This window comes from Rattus norvegicus, chromosome 3, assembly GCF_021556685.1.
Source record: "Rattus norvegicus strain SHRSP/BbbUtx chromosome 3, alternate assembly SHRSP_T2T, whole genome shotgun sequence".
NCBI classification, from domain to species: domain Eukaryota; kingdom Metazoa; phylum Chordata; class Mammalia; order Rodentia; family Muridae; genus Rattus; species Rattus norvegicus.
The window spans coordinates 78,206,460-78,227,948 of NC_141536.1; the positions used below are offsets into that span (position 1 = coordinate 78,206,460).

General features: G+C 48.6%; 1 protein-coding gene across 1 annotated transcript in view; it reads left to right on the forward strand.

Annotated features, from left to right (window-relative positions):
• Syt13 (synaptotagmin 13) overlaps positions 1–21,489 on the forward strand; it is a 39,179-nt gene that overhangs the window by 12,402 nt on the left and 5,288 nt on the right. The window contains 3 exon segments of the mRNA NM_030839.4: positions 11,898–12,123; positions 14,221–14,355; positions 17,020–17,321. Coding sequence (NP_110466.3) covers positions 11,898–12,123; positions 14,221–14,355; positions 17,020–17,321 — 663 coding nt within the window.

Sequence of the window (21,489 nt, forward strand, 5' to 3'; positions counted from 1 at the left end):
AACGTGGGCTGAGGCTCCTACCAGGGATCCATGCAGCGTTGCAGATTATTCCTGAGGGAGGCACTGTAGAGCCATAGCCTCCTCAGGAGCACAGAGAGGTGGCTGTGGCTGAGACTGATTAAGCTGGAAGAAACCTTGCTCGGGGACTCAGACAGGCCGCCTTGGGAGGCTGCTCTAATTGCAACAGTAAACGGAATGGTAATTAGGCTAATAAATAGTATGAATAATTAAGCTGCCTTCAGAGGCCCTTCTCAGACTGATTTTGCTATACCCTCTTTGAGTGAGTGAAGGCATGAGGCATCTGAACTCTACCTTCCCTCTGCTTTGACCAGCCAGTGACCTAAGCCTTCCGCACCTGCCTTGGTTACCTGTTGTTTCCCCATCAGTAAATCATCATGGAGATTAGGTAGCATGCTGTGATGGTTAGGATAAATTGTCAACTTGACAGAATCTAGAATCACTAAGGAAGCAAGCTCCTGGGTCTGGCGGTCTGAATTAACAAATTAGGTTAATTGAGGTGACAAGACCCACCTTAACCATAGGGGAAACTATTCCAAGGGGTGGGTCGGGTCTTAATTTTGCAGACCTGTTGGTGGGAGAGGTTTGTATCTGGTTTAAAAGGAAGAACAGCTGTACCAAAATGGCAGCTTGGAGGGATGTGCTAGATGTGGCTCTGCTGTGGTTGGAGGTAGACATCTCTCTGTATTTTCTCAAGGGAGAGGATTAAGAAAGACAGACAAGCTGTATAAACTGAAGGGTTTTGTCTGCTTGCTGGCTTGTGTTTGTTATTGTTGTTTTAGCAAAGCTAAGCAAAGCAGATATACCAAAGAGAAACTTCAAAGGGCAGCCTTGAAGGAAACAAGTTGCCCAGTGGGTTCTGCATTTGAAAGAAACTTTTACAACTATGTATATGGTAGGCAACATATTCATGGGCTAAGGTAAGCCATTTCACGCCCAAATCATGGTGGGCCAGATCTCCCTTTTAGGGTATTTCCCCATGAGCCTATAAAAAAGTCACACGGGTGCAGAAGTTAAAACCACATTGTAAGTGATGCAAATTATAAAGCCAGAGTTTTTAAGAGCACACACGTCATTCTTTAGCGTACATCTGGAAATTGGGTGAGCACCCTAATTTCTGATCTAGTAGCAACAACCTTGCTGTGACCCCAAATGGAGCGTTCAGACCATGAGGAAATATAGCTGCCAACATGCCAGTATCCTTGGCTACCTTATCTCCAACTCCTTGCCTACCCAGTATCCGCCCTTTAAAGGGGGACATCCCCTGTTGACTAGACAGGAGAGTGAGGGAAGGAGCCAGTCTGCCCTTCAAGCCCTGCTGTATACAGCACCTTCAGGAATAGTTCCCTCTGGGAAGCTTACAAACAAAACCGGAAGTGCTCCTCCTGAGTGCAGCTCTCTTGCACACCCCTCCCCCTCAAACCTGGTTCCACCCTAAGCAGTCCATTGTTCTTGGAGATGTCTCCTTTCCTCATCTTGGTTCTTGGTGTCCCTGATTCTTCCCTCCTAGACATTTCCCCCACCATCCCTCTCCCTTCTCCCACCTCTCACGTCTGTCCCTGACCTGCCGGTGTGAGTTACATGAATCCGTTTTGTTCAGACCATTCTGCCATCCAGACTATGCAAAGCTTCCGCTGTTGAAATAGAATTCTAAATCCTTGGTTCAAGGCCCCTGATGGGCTGGCCTCACATTCTTTTCCAGCCTCGCCTTAGTGACTTCACCGTGCCACATGTGTGTACCCCTCATGTGTGTGGATCCAGATTACTGCCATCTGACTTGAGATGCCTCTGTCTCTCCTACGATTCATCAGCCTTAAATTCTAGGCTGAAGCCATCCTCCTCTCATCACACCGATGTGAGAAGCTGTTCTTTGGGCCTCCGGTAGCACACGGCCCCAGACACTGGACCTTTTAAGACCACATTCAGGGAACTGGAGAGACAGCTCAGTAGTCGGGAATCCTCGTTGGTCTTCCAGACGTCCTGAGTTCAGTTCCCAGCACTTTGATCAGGTGACTCACGACTGCTTGTGACTTCAGTTTCAGATTATCTTACACTCTCTTTTAGTATTCTCGGGCACCTGTGTGTATATGACACACACTCGCATAGACATATACACAAAAATAAAAACAACCCTTTCTTTTCAAAGGCCACATTCAGCAGGCTGGGGGAGTAGCTCAGCTGTAGTGGGCTTGCCCACACACATGAGGCTGTGGGTTCCGTCCTCGGAACTGCCCAAAATGAAAGTCTGCAGCTCAGCTTTTATACAGATGCATCCAGGGTAGCCAATACCTTTCATCTTGTATATCAGTTCTTATTCATTAATACAGCACAAGGATGCCTGAGCTCAGCAAGAACGAACCCTCTGATGGATTAGCTATGTCTGCCGTGAGTTCAGTCTCGGGAGTTTGATAAATTAGCTATGTCTGCCATGAGTTCAGTCTCAGGGGTTGAGGCATAAGCACTTCCATGCTCTTAAGTATGGAGTCTCTCATCCGACCCTTCAGTATACTCTCTGGGAGGGGGCCTCACGTTTGCTGCAGAGGCTGGGTGAATACGCAGGAAATGGGTGTGGAATGACTTACCAGATCCTAACCCAATAAGGAGAATCTAGGCCTAAGCCCCAAATCTAAGGAGAACGCACACCTGTTTGCTAGCACACTACCGCCCTGGCTTCACTCACACCTCCAGGGTAGAGACTGCTGTGCCTTCCACATGACTGAACAAAGAGGACAGCTGTTCCCAGAGACTTGCACCTCTCTGCACTTTTTCCACCCTGTGTCACCCTTGACGGATGATTTATATGCTTGCCAGACTCAGCAAATGTACTTCCTCCTCTAACACGGAGAAAAGCTTCGAGGATGCGAATGGGAACAGTAGGCGTTGTTAGAAGGATAATCTTGAGTGCACTCCTTATTTCATGGGTAAAAGCAATCCTGTTCCAGTAACTTATGGCTTTTCAATAGGTTGGCACAATAACAGGGGTGAAAATGTTGTCATGGCCCATGGCTTCATCAATTATGCAAGGATTACAAAATCAACAGTTTCTATGGCTGCTTTGGAAAGATTCCAGATTCTGTGTCTAGGAAAGTGACCAGGGCCCATGTAATAAAAGCCAGGCATGGTTACACTGTAACCCCAGTGAGGGGTGAGGAGCCACACACAGGCTTGCTGGCCAGCCCAGGCTACTTGGAGAGCCCTGGGCTAGTGAGAGACCCTGCCTCAATAGAACTGAGTAGATAATGTCACCTAAGAAACAACCAAGGCATGTCCTCAGACCTCCACATGCCTGCACGCACATGTGTCTTTCAGTGACCATACACAGACACACACACACACACACACACACACACACACACACACACACACACACACACCAAACAAACATGGCCACCACAGATAAGAAATGGAAGTAAAAGTATCTAAGGGTTAAACTGGATCACAGGCTGAGCTGCTCCTGGCCCATGGTCTCTGTTTAACAGAAAGACTTTCAGCCCCTGCAGATGGAGGGACTGGTGGTGAGGGAGGAGCTCACATGGAAACTTTGGAGGTCAAAGGCTGGTGGAGAGAGAGCTCTGGGGTCAAAAGCCAGTAAGCTACACAAGGAATATCAAACTCAGATTTGAACAGAAACCATATAGTAAAGGTGGATAATGCTCAAACACTCTGACAATTCATTCGAAACCAACACACAACTGGTCTGGAGAAGGAGCCCCATGGGACACGGTGTCCAGATACGCAACACCAAAGGGAAAGTCAAAAACCACACCTTGGGAGCTTCCATTCTCAACTGTTTCCCTAGATATCCAGACATGGCACCAGGGAGCCACCCAAGTTCTGAGCAGCATTGGCTTTGGACTCTAATTCTATCTGAGCTGCCCACCCACTCTGAGGCCTTGGACAAGCTTCAGCTTTTACGATACCCCATCTTCTCCTGGTAGAGAAAGTAGTTATGCTGATTTGATTTTTACTTTGTTTTTAAATTTTATTTACTTTTACATGTAAGTGTTTCACCTGCATTAATGTCTGTCCACCACTTTCATGCGGTAATTGGGGGTCAGGAGAAGGTGTCAAATCTTCTGGAACTAGAGTGACTAATGGTACCACCGTGTGGGTGCTAAAACTGAGCCCAGATCCTCTGGGTGAGCTGCAAGGCCATGCTCACCTCTGTTCTGTCTCTTCTCTGAAGGACTGGGGTCTAGCCCACCTCATCCTCCGGCACCTCACCATCACTCACTCGAGACTCACTGCTCTCTGGATGAAGATTTTCAGCCACTGCTTTGCCCCAGAGTCCTCCTCCCTAATGTCTCTGCCTGTCGAGCTGCCACTTATGCATTGGGGTGCCCAGTTCAAAGTCAGGTTCTCTCAGCATCTTCTTGCATGGTTCCCTTCTCCGGGTGCTGTGTGATTCTAGCCACATGGTCTAGCTGGGTTTTTATTGGACTCAGCGTAGCAGATGAGCTTAGAACATCTGTAACTATGTATCGATCTCACAGAATTTCCTTAGCCGAGACTTAGAAGGCTTGGGGAGTTTGCATGGGGCAGTGTAGGGCACAGACAGACATGGGATGAGAAAGGCTGGAAGCCTGAGTTTAAAGGAAAGAAAGAGATCTTCCTCAGACTGGAAAACTCTGCTTTCGAATTGCTTAGTCACTGACCTGGGGCAGGGGCTAAGGACGATGTCTGTTACAGAACACATAGTATTCTCTGGCCAAATTAAGCTCCAAGGAGAGGAAGGCCATTCTGACTACAGATTTAGCCTGTAGGACGTCGTCTTCCCCTGGGGACACAGTGATCTCCCTCAGCAAGCTTGACTTAACAGACCCATCCACCTCTCTCCCCTCCCTGTATCATACACATGCAGACCACATGTGAGGGTAGAGACCAGCAGCTGCCATGGCTACTTTCACAGAAAATGCCCTTGATGGTGAATGATGTCTGACCAGATGAATGAGTGAAGGTCCAGCCTAGAAACACAGAGATGGGATATTCCTCCCTCAAGCCTCTGGCTTCTCCATAGATCTTCCTACAGCCCTGGGAAGACGCCAGTCCACTGCCAGCAGAAAAGTACAGGCTGGTCTACAGACCCTATAGTCACATGCCTGGGTCCAAAACAAAACTTGGTGTCTCACTAACCACGTGACTTCAGGCTTACCACTCTGTGCCTCAGTTTTCTCTTCTGCAAAGCAGGCAGAATGTAGGCACTCTCCTCATGAGGTAGTGAGCTTTAAACAAATCCTTCTGGCACAATGTATAGACCTATGGATGACACCTGATTGATACAGAGATATTTATCTATCTAGGTTTGCTAGTTTATTTATTGGTTTTTCAAGACAAGGTTTTTTTAGTATAATAGCACTGACTGGCCCAGCACTCACTGTGTAGACCAGACTGGCTTCAAATTCATAAAGATCTGCCTTCTGAATGCTAGGATCAAAGGTGTGTGCCATACGATTTTCACACACACACACACACACACACACACACACACACACACACACACAGAGAGAGAGAGAGAGAGAGAGAGAGAGAGAGAGAGAGAGGAGAATTTAGCTTAAGAACGACACTTTGGACATAATTTCCTTTCTTCCTTCCTTCCTGGCTTACTCCCTGCTGTGGTCTTAATACTACTTCCTTCTAACCAAAAGCATCTTTGGGATTAACCGTATCTAATTGGTGTCTGCTGAGACTGCCCTCCCCATGAGGACACTGACTTAGAGATATTGTTAACTACTGCTTCTTGGCCCTCAGAGACGAAGTCAGTGCTTAGTGGATAGCGGATGGATGACTGACTGCAGAGAGAGGGTTTGCCTTCTCTACTTGTGGTACACGCTTGCCACTGACACCGTGAACCACTGACAGAGGGTTACCTACCTCACTCCGAGTGGGACCCTAGTTTGTTGCATTGGGTACTGACTCACAGGCTAGGTCTATCTATCTGTCTTCAGTCTGCCCTTTATCATCTATATGTCTGTCAGTCTATCTAGACAAGGACTCAATAGAGGCTTGACTGTCCTCAGACATACTATGTAGCCAAAGATGACCTTGAACTCCTGATCCTCCTCTGTTTACCTCCCAAGTGTTAGGATCACAGGTGTTGTGCCAGCGCTGGTTTGTGGAGAGTTGAGGGTTGAACCCAGGGCTTCATAAACGTTAGACAGAAGTCTACCTACTGAGCCAGACCCCCAGTCCTCAAAACTAGCCTTTTTAGGTTTAAAAATAACCTCCAAGGGAAAACAGAGTAGGAAGAGGTGAGTCCTGAGAGAAGGAGATTTGGGACACAGGCTTGGAATACACAGAGGAGGAGGTGGTGCAGGCTGCAGGGTCGCCATGGAAACACTGCTTTGCGCCAGGACCGGAAGACCAGCTGTTTCTTTAAAATGAAGCTCTGCTCAGCAGTTTGAAATACACACTTCTTTCACTGGGACCCTGAGGACTAAGCCCTAGCAGCCCAGCTGATCTACCATACCTGTGTCTCTGGGATCTCCTTCAATCTGGGGGGGGGGGGCAAGTGTGTGGTTCAAGTACCATTCACACCAGTACATCCTGGGAGGCTTTTTTTTTTTTTTTGGTTCTTTTTTTCCGGAGCTGGGGACCGAACCCAGGGCCTTGCGCTTCCTAGGTAAGCGCTCTACCACTGAGCTAAATCCCCAGCCCCCTGGGAGGCTTCTTAGACATGAAGAATCTACCTGAGGCTGGGGCAGGAATCTGAGCTGTACATCCCTCTCTGTGAATGATGTCTGTCAGCTAGCTCCACCAATATGCCTGCCCCCAAACCCCAATGCCTGGACTGAAAGCTAGGTGGGGCAGTAGGGCACATCAAGGTAAAACCCTAGAGTTTAGCCTAGGTTGAAAGGAAACCCCACTGTTCTCTGAGGTGCAGAAGAAGCTGTTTGTTACGGAGCACATGGTCTTCCATGGCAAAATTAGATTTCAAGGAAAGCCAGGTCATTCTGAACTACAAACTTAGCCTGTGGGAGGTAGTCTTCCCCTGGGGAGATGGTGATTATGTGTGTGCTCATTTGTATACATGTACATGTGTGCGCACGTGTGTGTTTGTGACTGAGCCATCTCTCCAGCTCCCTGAAGCATTCGTTACTTTAAGAAGGATGTCCCAGCACAAAACACTAAATTAATAACCAGGATCAATGAAAACCTCAGATAAGCTGAGTCTTCACAGATGTCTAGCTCTGTAATTAACTTCTGCTTTCCCAACATAAACCTCACCTGGGAGGGCATCTGTTTCCTCCCTCCTGTAGCCTTCACACTCAGGTGAGGCCTGGCCTGAGGTGAGGCTCCATCAATATTTGCTCATTGAATTAAGTCCAGGTCCTCCCGCCCTGCCCTCAAGCCATCTGTCAGCCTACAACAGCTGACATAGACAGAGCCTGGGGAAGCCTGAGCTAGGAAGGTGGGGCTGAGGCTGGGAGGAAGGGCACAAGGAGAGCAGCAGCCTCCATTTAGCATCCAGAATGACAGCTGGGGCTACAGGAGTCACCTTCAACCCCGAAGTTCCAAAGACGCCATTAGGGAAAACAAAGAGGAAGAAAAACAGAAATTTATGGTAAGGTTTCCTGCACACAGAGTCAAGTTCTCCCTAGAGCTATTGGCTTTTCATAAGTGTTTTCCAATATATAGATATAGATATAGATATAGATATAGATATAGATATAGATATATAGACATATAGACATATAGACATATAGATATATAGATATATAGATATATAGATATATAGATAGATATATAGATAGATAGATAGATAGATAGATAGATAGATATATAGATAGATATATAGATATATAGATATATAGATATATAGATATATAGATATATAGATATAGATATAGATATTGTCTGTGGAAGGATCTTACTATATAGGCCTAGCTGGTCTTCAATTTGTGATCGGTCTGCTTCCAACTCCTGAGTGCTAGAATTACAGATATGAATCACTATGCCAACTTCAATGTATAATATGTATGTGTGTGTTTGTATATGTATATTGTATATATGTGTATGTATATGTATGCTTTATATGTGCATATATATTTATGTATGTGTGTTTATATATGTATGTTACATGTATGTATATGTGCTGTATATAGTTTGTGTATGCATATGCATGTGTGTGTTTGTAAATATATGTGTGTATGTGTATATATACATATATGTGTGTGTGTGTGTGTGTGTGTGTGTGTGTGTGTGTGTGTATGTATTGGGTTTTTTAAAACAGTTTCTCAGTACATATCCTTGCCTGGCCTGGAACCCATTAGTGTAGACCAGGCTGACCTCAAAACTCATGGCACTCTCCCTAGCTCTGCCTCCCAACTGCTATGATTACATAGGGAACTATCATACCTGACCAACACACCCGGCCCGCTATGCCTTATTGTACTAAATACGCATGGTATGAAGTCTGCTCAGTGTGGCGTGTGTGTTAAATATGCTCACATATTTAACTGGCTGGGTGATGAGCCAGCATCGCCATGGCATGTTGCTTCTGTAAAGCTGGAACTCTGTCCCCTTTCAACAGTGCCTCCCTCCTCCCCACTGTGCCTTGCTACCACCCTTCTGCATCCTACCTATGGTGTCTGACCACACAGAGTCTCTCAGGCTTGTCTTGTAGCCAGTAGCATCTTCCAGATGCACTCATGTTCTCTAGGTCTGTGCATACGGTAGAATTTCAGGATTCCTCTTTTAAGGTCGAGTAGCATTGCAATGCCTGCGCTGCCATTTTCTTTCCTTTCTCTCCTCTGCCTCTCTGCTCCTCAGGCAGGAACCTGGAGGCCGGACTTGAAGCGGAGACCATGGAAGGGTGCTGCTTAGAGGCTTGCTCCCTGTGGCTTGCTCAGCCTGCTTTCTTATGTAGCTCAGAATCACCTGCTCAGGGGCAGCACCACTCACAGTGGTCTGGCCACTCCCACATCTATCTTTAATGAAGAAAATCTCCTTACAGACTTGCCTTCAGCACAGTCTTATGAAGGCAGTTTCTCATTTGCGGTTCCCTCTGCCCACATGATCCAGCTTGTGTCAAGTTGACAGACATTACCGAGCATACATCACCGAGGTGGTAACTGTGTTTCCTCTTTGGAGAATGACCATTCCTTTGCCTGCTTTTGGGCGGAGTAGTTTCTGACTTTCCCCATAGTGTTTTAGCGCTCTATATTCCCTGATTGATTTTGATGGCCGATTCAGCCCTGCAGCAGGAGGAAGGCTAGACGTGACCGGGCATGTCTCAAGGGCTATTGTACACTCCTTCCCAGCCTGAACCTGGTACCTGCAGAGTTGGCCATGGTGCAGGGAATCAGAGGTTAACAGCCTAGGATATAGGTGAGGCTGGAACGCCAAGGGGCTCCTCCGAGGGGTCTGTCTTGAATGCGTATCTCTTCTGACGCATTCCAGACAGATGTTCCTGATTGTAGTCCTGGGCTGCAGGGACAGGGAGACCAGAAGACCCAGTTCTGAGGTCACCTCTCTACCTCCACTTGGGTATAGTGTGCCTGCAGGGCCTGCTCCTTAACATCCTCATCCTCTCAGGCATTCTTATCCCCCTCCAAACCCCTCTCCTAGGCTCCCTCTACCCTCAACCTCTTTTCTATGACATGGACTGAAAGGTTTCTGTTATTTGACATGCAACGAAATTTCTTACATGTATGTATGTATGTATGTATGTATGTATGTATGTATGTATGTATAAATTGCACATGCCAGGTACATATATGGTCAGAAGACTGCCCACAGGAGTCAATTCTTTCATTCTATTATGTAGGTTCTGAGTATTGAACTTAGGTTGTCAGACTTGACAGAAATACCCTTACCCAGTGAACCAACTCAATGGCCCTGAAACAGGGTTCTGAAATGAGGAACAAGATGTGTGATTGGTGCTTTTGTGCCTTGAGGATGTAAGTCACTGACAGCAGCTCCCAGAGCTTGGGCCATTAATCATTCCTGCAAAAGGCCACTACTGTTTGCCCTCAGGATAAGGATCAATACCAAGTGTGAAAGCCATAGGCTGGGTATACCGAGATTCCAGGGGTACAAAGTCCTGCCCAAGGCTGAGTGGACATCAGGCTGATGACCCCTGAGGGGCTGCAATACCGGGCATCTATTTAGCATGCTTTGGGCTCCAAGGCAGAGCTCACAGTATCACTTGTGAGCATTCGAGGTGGCCAGGCCACAGGGTGGATGGACTTGGTGGCCAAATGATATTAATATCAGGGACACAGACTCTGTGTCCTTCCACCCGCAGTGAGTGGTGTTGGCATTGTTCTAACTGACTCATCTTGCAGTCACAAGACAGGGGTGTGTGGTTTCTGCTTAGCGGGGACACATTCTGTCTGGAGGACATCTGGGCTGGCTTCCCTAGGATTGAACAGGAAAAATCACCAAGGCAGTGCCATGAACAGGAGGATCAGAGGAAGCAATCACAGCCTAGGAGGTGAAGATGGCCCCAGACAACCAGGTGACCATGTGCGGGGAAGCAATTGAAGGAGTCACCATGGGTTTTTCGCTTCAGGATAGGCAGGAGAGCGTTCTGTAGCTCTGTGAAGGGCCCCGTGGAGAATCCCGTTCATTTCTGGAGCCAGTGATGAGTCCCCCACCAAAACCGCAAGTTCAGCCAGTCATGACTCAGCCAAGAACCAAACCCAGCCCTCATATAAAACAATTGAGGTGGAGTACAATCAAATGCAGCCAGGGGCGTGCTCCCAAGACCACCCAAACAGCCTCACTTCTGGCTCCAATATGTGGCAGACAAGACTGGTTCTGAGTCAAGGGTGGCTGAGACCAGCATATCCAGCTACTCCTTGGGGCTGAGGAACAAGGTAGAACCCCTGAGGCTGGACCAGGTGTTACAATTACCATTCGGTTCACTAGCAATGTCCAAATGGCAGTCAATACCAGCAGGCAAATGGTATGAAATCTGGTCAAAGTCTCTAGGGGCTCTGAATGGTCCAAAGTGCTTCTGAGTCTCAGTTTCCCCACCACGAAATAGTAAAAGAGATGGAACCCACTTTTAGGTGAGACGCAGAATGTGGCTCTGTACTACTATGTGTTGGGGACATGATCCTTCTGCCTTCTGCACACCTCCCTCTTTCAAGGCCAAGGTCAGGCCTGATTTCCAGGCTCTCGAATTGCCTGTGGATGACATGCAGTCCTGCCCTCGACCTTCGATCTGCTGACGCCATATCTCCTAAACAGGCAGATGGGCTCCCTCTTTCCTTCTGTTGTTTGGGCTATCTCCCTAAAGGACAGTGTCACCGACCTCTTGTAACCTGAAGGAACAGTGGCTCAGTGCTGTGAGTCAAAGACCAGATGTGGTGGTGAGGAGAGATAGGAATAGTTCAGATGGGTAATGAGTAGCTAAGAGCTGATCTTTGGGGCCTTAGAAGGGAAATGGACAGATTTGGGAAGTGCCAGAGGCCAGTGAGTCAGGCAAAGCAGGCTCTTATAGGTCACCACAGGAGTCTGGATTTTGTGGTAGATATAGAGGGGAACCACTAGCCCAGTTCAGCCATTGGAAAGGGACAAAGAGAAGGAACGAAGAATAAGAGACAGACGACAGTAAAACAGAGTGACAGAGAGGAAGGCCATAAAAGGGGTGTGTGTGTGCACAGAAGAAGCATGACCTTACTCAGAGATGGTTGTGGGAGGGTGAATGGTGACTTATGCCCACCGACCCCCATTCACACATACACTCTGAAATGTGGTTAGGAGTGACATTTTCCCTTCCCAGAGTATGTTCTTTTGGGGGAGACTGGAAGCAGACCTCTGACCATGCCTCCTTCAGGAAGTCAGCCCCCACTTTTTCTTCTTGGGGTGGACATGGTCCCTACCACATTCTTGTGTTCATACCAACTAACCAGTTCTATTCACGTTTGTAGTTCAACGTTAAAAAGTCCACAGAGCCTGTCCAGCCCCGACCTCTCCTTAAGTTCCCGGACATCTACGGTCCCCGGCCAGCTGTGACGGCCCCAGAAGTCATCAACTACGCAGACTATACCCTGGGGACCACAGAGGAGTCTGCTGCACCTGCCAGCCCCCAGGCCCAGAGTGACAGTCGCCTCAAGAGGCAGGTCACAGAGGAGCTGTTCATCCTCCCTCAGAACGGTAGGGTTCTACACCTGGTGGGCAGCATGGGTCTAGGGAGGGTCTTGCCTGGGTCTTTGGATAGAGTGTGTGAAATGCTGAAGCTGTCCAGAGCCCCAATGGGGTATACACCAACGTTTGGCATCTAGCTTTCCTGTGAGAAATGAGGAGTCTGTTTCAGATCTGACTGTGTAATTACATAAGGGATAAAAAAAAATCAAGGTTAAAAACAGGCTTCTGAGTTGTGTTTAATTCTCTGCCTTTTTATATGCTTGCTGTACTGCACTGGACATACTACTAAGCCTCTCTGGGACTTTGTTCTCATCGATGGAGTGGGACCATATTATCACCTACCTGGGAAAGTCACTGTTAAATGTATATAAATAATGACTAAAACAAATGCCTGAACCAGGGCTTAGCACAAAGCACCAAAACATATATGTCTATTGTCACTGTCCCTATTCTTCCTATGAGCATCAGGTTTCAGAAGACAGGACCCAGAAGTGGCCAGCATGGTGCAGCCAGGGCAAACGCAGGGGAGCTGAGATTCAGGCTTTAGCCCACAGGAATACAGAAGCTTCTCAGAGAGACAATCCTAAGAGTGAGAGGTAGCCAGTCCTGTGAGACAGGTTTGCTGCATGTGGCGGGGCAGGACGCAGCAGCTCTAACAATGACCTGGGTTCATGTGCGTTCCTCTTGGTCAGTGGACAGATGGCCTACCACAGGGGCCGGTACTCACTAGCTTGGCTTTTCAGAAACCACTTCAATCTGTGCTGCAAATGTGCCGATCCTTTTGGCTGTCAGTAGTCAAGCTTCCCTGCCCACATTTTAAATAGATTCAAAATTGAAGACAGGAGAATTGAAAGTCAGGCAAGATTGATGGGTGTGAGTACTCTCAGGGATGATTCCCACAGTCAGAGCTTCTCTCAAGAGACTGCTCAGTGCTTGTATAGATCCAGGATGGAACCCTCATGGCTGCAGAGAATCCAGCCCACATAGACTGGTGTCTTCATTTCTTTCCCGTCGCAGAGGGCAGCATCCTGGTTCTGACCTGCAGACAGCTGGCAGCATTGGGCACTTCAGCCGACATCCCATGATATACTGAGTGTGTTTGACTCCCCCCAACTCCACTGCCCCCCTCACTATAGTGCTCAGCACCTCATGTCTGGAAGAAGAGTCCATTCCTGCCACTCACATGGTACTGTCCCTTGGTCACTCAAGAAAAAAACAGCTGCAGAGGGAGCTTTGCAGATGCTGCCCCTGGACAAAAGCCCAACCAGGTGATGGCAGATAAATGGTTCCTCAGTCTGAGGCTGCCTGAGCTCCAAGACCTCTAGGTACCATTAAACCCCTCATTACCCAGTCTACTGCAGCATCCTCAGGATGGCTTTGGGAGCCATCCGCATCCTGCACATATATGTGCCTTCGTCTCACCATAGTGGATCTGCTCCTTAGAGGATAGCTTATAGAAAGAATCTAATAATGAGTCCTTGGGGACACTAATGGTCCCCTAGAGTCCTGCTCTCTGATTCATTCCGAGGATCAGCAGTTCAGCTCTGGTTGCTTAAAGTGTCATCTGTGGCAGCTACTGTGGCTTCTTAATTCTCCTTTCAGACTTGACTGGCGAGAATCTTTCACATTAGGCTCTAGCTCAAGAGAGGGGTGAAGTCAGCAATATTGGCAGTTTTGGGAGCTTCTTGATTAAAGATAAGGTCCTCCATTCACTCAGCAAGTGTAGAATGGAAATAAAATCAAAATCAAAGCCACCATCCTCGCCAGTGGCTTTGACTCTAGCTAGCTGCTGTCTCCGCCTGTTCTTTCCTGTGAAATTTGCACATAATTCCATCCCCCGCTGGAACCATGTGACCACATGACAGCTTTCCTTGTGGACTATAGACCAGCACAGAGCTGAGAACATCCCCTAAAGAACACACAGCTACTACATGGCAACTTAAGTGTATTATTAGAACCCACATATTGACCACTGAACCATAATGGTCCCTTGAGGTGCAATTCTATAACTCCCTTTAGGGACAGTTTTGGGCTTGGATGGCACAGATAGCATGATATGATCAGAAGCCCAGCATGACAGTCATGGTCAACCTGTCTGTCTCCCAGGTGTAGTAGAGGATGTCTGTGTCATGGAGACCTGGAACCCAGAGAAGGCTGCCAGCTGGAACCAGGCCCCAAAACTCCACTTTCGCCTGGACTATGACCAGAAGAAGGCCGAGTTATTTGTGACTAGCCTGGAAGGTACTGCTTGCTTTGTGCGTTTGGCAGGCCCTGTGGGTGGGATGGGAGAGTCTGCAGCTGGAGTGAGCAAAGGTTAGCACTCAGACAAACAGTCCCTCATGCACGATGCTCAGACAAAGAGATTCTCCCCCCCCCCTTCTATAACCATGCACACCAGGGATTCCTAGCCAGCAAACATCTTTCTTCTGCATGATGACTCAAGGACCAGTCCCCTACACCTTCTCTAAGCTCCTCAGACCTCCTGCTAGGGACTTCTAGCTGATAAGATGAGAATTAGAAGAGGTCACAGCCATCCCATAATAGCCTTAATGGACAGAGCGTGAGTCACTTCTCTTATCCAGTGGTTGGCGCCTTCTCACTTGGCCACATTTTGTTGCAGGGCATTTTAGCAAAGGTGGCCTGGCCGGCTGCCCACTGGGATAGGGAGATAAGTGATGGATGAACAGCTAGTGTTCTTTGTCAGCAATGCCCTCAACATCGAACAGGGGGCTGCACCAGACAAAGACAGTCTTTCAAGGGTCACACACATTTCTGAGAACTTCCGCATGAATCGGGTAGTCTGTCTGGTGGGATGTCCTGGGGAGTGCTCCTCTGACAGTACACTCCACCAACAGCAAAGTTAAGACTACAGAGAAACCCGGGCTGGAGGCAGTGGAGTGCCATCTGTGCTGTTTCCATCCCCAGTGTCTTCTGTTTCTGTGTTAGCCAGCTTTCCATCACTGTGGCAAAATACATGAGGAGGGGAGTGGAAAGGAAGGAAGATTTGTTCTGGCTCACAGAAGTTTCACTCAGCCTCGTTGACCTTGGGTCAGTGGTGAGCAGAACACCCCAGTAGGCAGAACACCATGGCAGAGAACACACACTGAACAAAGCCACTCACTTACAGTGACGAGGAAGCAGGGGCTGGGCAGAGTCCTAAGATCTTCTTTCAAGAATCCCTAGAGCACCATCAACCAGGGGCCAAACCTTCAGCCCACTGCCTTTTCAGGACGTTTTAAGAGACAAACCTGCACTAGTGACTTGTCTAGCTGCTGCGATAAAATATCCTGACAAAGACAGCTTAAAGAGAAAGGATTAATTTTGCCACACAGTTGGAGGATGCATGTCCATTGTGTACCATGGCTGCCGGGGCTTTGTGTCTACAGACCAGAAACAGAGAACAATGAGCTCTGAGGCTAATTTTATTATTATTATTATTATTATTATTATTATTATTATTATTATTATTATTATTATTCAGGTTAGGATCTCAGACATAGGGTACCTCCTACAGTTTGGTGGGTCTTTGAGATCTAAAAGCTCCTTATGAGCATGCCCATAGGATTGTCTCCTAGATTTGTCATTGGCAAAGCTAACTATCACTCGTACCACGTCAGTCTTGTGTTGAACTTGGCCCTTTAGAATGCAAACCAGGGCTTCAAGCCTGCTGAGCAAGTGCCCTGCCCCTGAGCTTCCCTGCACCCCAGCCCCTTGTTTGCGTATTTGAGTGAGAATTTTACTCAAATTCTTTTACTGTTGCTGACGACGTTTAAGCACTTCCATGGACACCTCTGGTCCTCAGGTAACTACCATTTTACAGATTAGGAAACAGTTCTAGCCTGTCCTCCAAGCGCTCTGATCATGAGTGATGGAGCCAGGCACAAACAGCCCAAGGAAGCACAGAAGGAAGCTGTTGACTGTTGGGGCTTCAGGTCCTCAGGCCTCGTTGGCGGAGAACAAGCTCATTCGACATCTCTCTCTGAAATGTCAGCTTCCACCCTGAAGGGACAGTCATCAGAGTCTTAGGAGGAAGAGGGTCTGCAGGACACACCCATGCCATGACACTTTATAAACACTGGTCAGCAGGGAAGCGGGGCACACTGTGTGGGAGACTCAGGTCTCTTTCCCGGTGAGGTTGAAGACCAAAGCCCATCAGAGTGACCAAATAACAGCTAAGAGATTCACACAAATGCTATAGCTTAGTTGCTAACTGTCCCCAGAGGTGCATCCGGCCAACGCTCGCTCCCCAGCCCACTGGATTCTTTCTCTCACACTCATTTGTTTCCTGGCTATGACGTAATTGTTCTGCTGGGTCATGTGATTCCACCATGGCATGATGCCTCACAAAGCAATATAACCACTGGTACTATGGGCTAGCGTTTCTAAAACTGTGAGTCCAAGTCAACCTCTTCACTCTCTAAGCTGGTTCTCCAAGGTGTTTGTTATAGTGTCGGAAAGCTGACTAACACCATCCACAGTGTGACACATTCAAGACATCAAGGTTAAGAATCGGAAGCAACATTCATGAGGCGCCAGGTGGGTGATTCAGATTGCAAGTGGCTGTGTGGTAAATATTTAAAATACAAAAATACATGAGTCACACACAGCATTGGTAGCTATCCTAACCAAAGCTCTCCAAAGGCCTTGGCACCAATGAAGACATCTCTGAATCTTGAGGTCAGAAGGAATCCAGAAAGTGCTTTCTTTTATCCTTATTATCCAAGGAGCCCTTTCCTACCCCATGATGTCCCATTTTGAAAAGCTTCCTCCCTACATAGCTACATAGTGATGGAATGCCATGTCAGCCCCATGGTCCTGCAGACACCCAAGGCCATCTGTGTTCTGTAGCCAGTCCCCCAATGCCCAGGAAGTCCCAGGTCTGTCTTGTTTTGTTCCTGCCTGCAGCTGTCACCAGTGACCACGAAGGAGGCTGTGACTGTTACATCCAGGGCAGCGTGGCTGTCAAGACAGGCTCTGTGGAGGCACAGACGGCTCTGAAGAAACGGCAGCTGCACACAACCTGGGAGGAGGGCCTGGCCCTGCCCCTGGGTGAGGAAGAGCTCCCCACAGCTACCCTGACACTCACCCTGAGGACCTGTGACCGCTTCTCCAGACATAGTGTGATTGGGGAACTCCGCCTGGGCCTGAATGGAGCATCTGTACCCCTGGGGACAGCACAGTGGGGTGAACTGAAGACCACAGCAAAGGTAGGGGGTTTTCAGACCAGAGGCCTAGAGCTGGCTGGTAGAGTGTGAGAGTAGAAGGTTGAGATGATGGAACAATACTCAGAGACACTCTCAGCTCAGGAAAAAAGGCAGCGTGAGCTCCTGGTCAGAGGCTGGAGCAGATTCATAGCCCTGAACTTGGGTTTCCCGGCACTTGTTTGAGGACAGTCCTACTAGCAGGGGCGCATCACAGTGAGGGTGGCATTAGCTTAATGCTATGGTAGTCACCCTCATCTAAATACAACTTCAGTTCTTCTGTTCCTCTCTAGCTAGCCCTGCAGAGGCGAGTGGAGGAAGGAAGCACAAAGCCTCTCTGATCTCAGAGCATGCAGACCTGGGGGCAAACTGTTAGAGATGTTTCCTGACGGCTGATTTAGATCCTGGGATGTCTAAGAAAAGCCTGTATGTGCTTGGATGGAATGTTCTGGAAGGCCTGTTAGGCAGGGGTGCTGGTACTAAGTCTGAATCTGAATGAACTGCCTGGTCTCCTTGAAGACCAGAGTACAGTCAGTGGTCTGCATGGAGACTGGTCTGGGATAGTGCCCACTTGGAGGCTGCCAAGACCTTGGGCTCCTTGGAGATCAAGCCATATCCCCCACCAGCCAGTATAATATGTAATCAAGGTATGTCAGGGATGGTGCATCAGTCCTCAGAATCAATCCAAGAGCCTGCTTCAGGGAACCTCTGATCAAGATAGCTCATCTGTCAGTTAGCTGCTCTACACCACGAAGATGTATCTAACCTTATGACACTGGCACACGATGTAGTCATTCACATGTCATGATTGACCATCAATAGTCATACAGTCAAGTTATATATATATATATACATATATATATATATATATGTATATATATATATGCATATATATGTATACACACACACACAAATTGCAAAACAATCTCAGAATGTTGTACGTGTGTTTACGGTTTTGCATTAGGTGGCATTCATAGAGGTCCTTGGGCCAAAAGACTTCACAGAGTCCAGGGGTCACAAGGTGGACCAGTCTGGACGAGCTTGCCAGACCCACAAAGTTGCAAGCCTTTCCTTTCACCTTTCTGGATAAAGCAAGTTGCCAACCTGCCCACTGGGACACTATTTCTGTGCTTGCCATCTCAGTGGCTCGGCTCAGGAAGTCACCTATCTGAATAGTAGTAGTAGCAGTAGTAGTCACCATCACCACCACTACCACCACCACCACCACCACCACCACCACCACCACCACCACCACCACCACCATCATCATCATCATCATCATCATCATCACTTCCCAAACCAGTCAGGTAAGGGCAACACCATGAACACCCTGTATGCACACAGGGCAACTGAGGCTGACCCGATCAGAAATCCACACAGCATCAGCAGACCAAGGCTGGCAGATAGCTCAGCCTCGACGGCATGTCCTTCTGACTCACCCTGGGTGCTTTTCTGAACTGCCGTGCCTTTGCCAGGGGAGGTGCTGGGCAGGCGTCTTTCCTATCAAGCCTGGACTTTAGCAGGTAGAGTGCGTTCCCTCCTCACCTGCTTCTCTTTGGCTCATTGTTTCTTCTGGGCTCTGTTTTTTTCTGTCTTTTCTCGACTTGGAAAATTGATAGGAAAAACCACAGCCACCCTTTGAGATCTGATGTCTCAATGCACACTTTCTAATGACTGTGTGACTTGGGGGTGCATATGGGGTCACTTACAGGGTCCCTGGTGGGAAAGAAGACGTGGGTTTGTTAAACTAATAAGCTTATTTTTCCTGGAGCTTAAAAGTTCCACCTACCAGGCTTGGTGTTTTGGTATGACCCCAGAAGGGCTGAAATCCACCTCATTGAGACAGAATCTTGGGTGTCTTGCCTGTTTCTATCTATCCCCTGAAAGACAACAGTCACTCATTCTCAAGCACCTCACCCAACCCTGCTGTGTCCCAGGCAGCAAGCCACAGCTGCAGCAGAGTCCTGACCTCAGGCTCATCCATCTCAATGTCATCTCGTGCTGCAGCTGTCACTACTCCACAGTTAGCCAGGCACCCTCTGGGCAGTGGCGTGGGGCAGGAACCCTTCGGCTCCAGGCCAGCTCTGGAATCCCACCCAGATGGAGACTGAGGACTGATTTAAAGCTGCTGAGGGAGTCTGCAGTTTCTGCAACCCAGATGTTTCTGGTTTTGTTTTCTTTCCTTTTCTGGGCTTGAATGGGTTAACAGAGGTGGCAGCAGTGCCCCAGTTCCTGCCAGAAGACATTTAGCCAAAAGTGGCATGTGCGTCATTAGGGACAACAGAGCACCCCACTCTGAGAGCAGCCTGGAGTGATTCACTGAGCATCTAAGACAAAAGGAGGTGGGGAGAGACCGGAAGTGGGGGGGGCTGGTTTTCACTTGTGGTACTTTGAGCATCAGAGGCCAAGGCCAGGTGTCCCTGCAGTTCTCTTGCATGATGACATCCACAAGGCTGGTCCTGGTCTTCACTTTCACATATGTGAGAAGCCCATCAAGAGTGCAGGCCTGCTGAGGGGTGGAGGGCAGAAGGCTCAGGCCTGGCCATCTGTAATAGCAGCCCAGGACAGCTGTGTCACTTTGATGGGTCACCTTGCCAGCTCTGCTGCTCCTGGGCTGTGTGCTTGTCACCTGTTCCCAGACCTCCCTGCCTCCACTCTGACATGAGAGTTCAAAGACAGACTGTCCACCTAGGAAGCCGGAGCAGTGACCTGGGACTTAGAGCAGATTCCACGGGAGTCTGGGACTTGCTGTGTCACAGCTACTGACCCAGGAAGTAGCAAACCCCACCTGACTCTCCTGTGGAGAATGAGAATTTCAGTGCCTTTCCCAAGGTCACTGCCAAGATTAAGAGAGATGTCTGATATTTTTCTGGCAAACATTTATTTTGTATCCAGGGCATGTTTGGTGCCAGGGATGTGTAACGAACCTGCAGTCTGGTGGGACAGGCAACGCACTTGGGTGAAGCAGAGCTTGTGTTTAATAGACCTTGGCCATCTGTACTCTTGTCACACCAAGAATCCCTGACACTCCTGGATCAATTTGTCATGTGACTAGCCGTCTAAATCTAATTGAACAACTACTACTGAAATCTCAAGGCCAGGGCCTGCCTCTGGGTGTCTCAACAGACCGGGATAGACCACTAGCTGCCTCAAGGGTCCAATTAGTAAGGACAGGAAAGCTTGTGCCCCGTCCCCCGCTGCCCCACCCCCACCGCCCCACCCCCACCCCTGCCTGCTACACCAGGAGGGCGGCAAGTCTAACAACCACTTAAGAAAGCTGTCTGCCTTTCCTGTCCTGTCCTGTGCTGTCCTGTCCTGAGATGGCAGAGGAAGGACAATTGTGGGCACAAAGGTGTGGATGAGGTTATCTCACTTCTCCGTGGGGATACTGCTATTGCTTTGGGGGTTCAGTTTCCAACATGAGGTAATGGCCCGCAGGTTCCCCAATTCTTAGAAGCAATTCAAAAGGGGAGAGAAGATTAGAGGAGCAGAGCAGACTCAATTAGGGTAGAGACCTGGCTCCTCCCTCAAGAGCAGTTTCAAAAGAGTCCCCTGGGAAGAACGAGCCATTGGGGCCATGGCAGAGAGACATTTGTCCTGGACAACAGACATGCTCTGAGGCAGAGGGTGTGCTTAGAACACACAGCAGGGTTCCACTATCCACGGCTGGGCTCTGTGCCAGTGTGACTGAAGGAAGCAAAGGGCTCTGCGACCACTCACAGTGACCTCATTGGTGGGTGGGGGATGGGCTCCCTGGATCCCCTCACTGATCAGCACAAAAAAAGGGGCAAAATCTGAGGCTTAAAAGCTGTACCACAGGTCAGGGAGGGTGTCATTCAAAAGACTTGGCAACAACAGTTCACACTCCTGCAGGAAGCTGATGGGGGACACGGTAAACCAGTACATGTGGGAGTAAGGGGGACTGGGAGGCACTTGGCGTGGACAGAGACAGAGTGTCTCCAGCCTACCCTGACTATGACACTGCCACTCGGTCCTTGCCAGCTGTCCTTGGAGCCTTGTGCTCATGTGGCTGGTTCCTGTTGGTGAATCCAGTCCCTGTTAAGCATTAGACATGCCACTTCATTGGTGATGTTAGCCTGTAAAGCTGGAGTTATCTTTTCAAACAAAGAAACGGACGACTTGGGCCTGAAGGAATGGCTCAGTGATGGAGAGC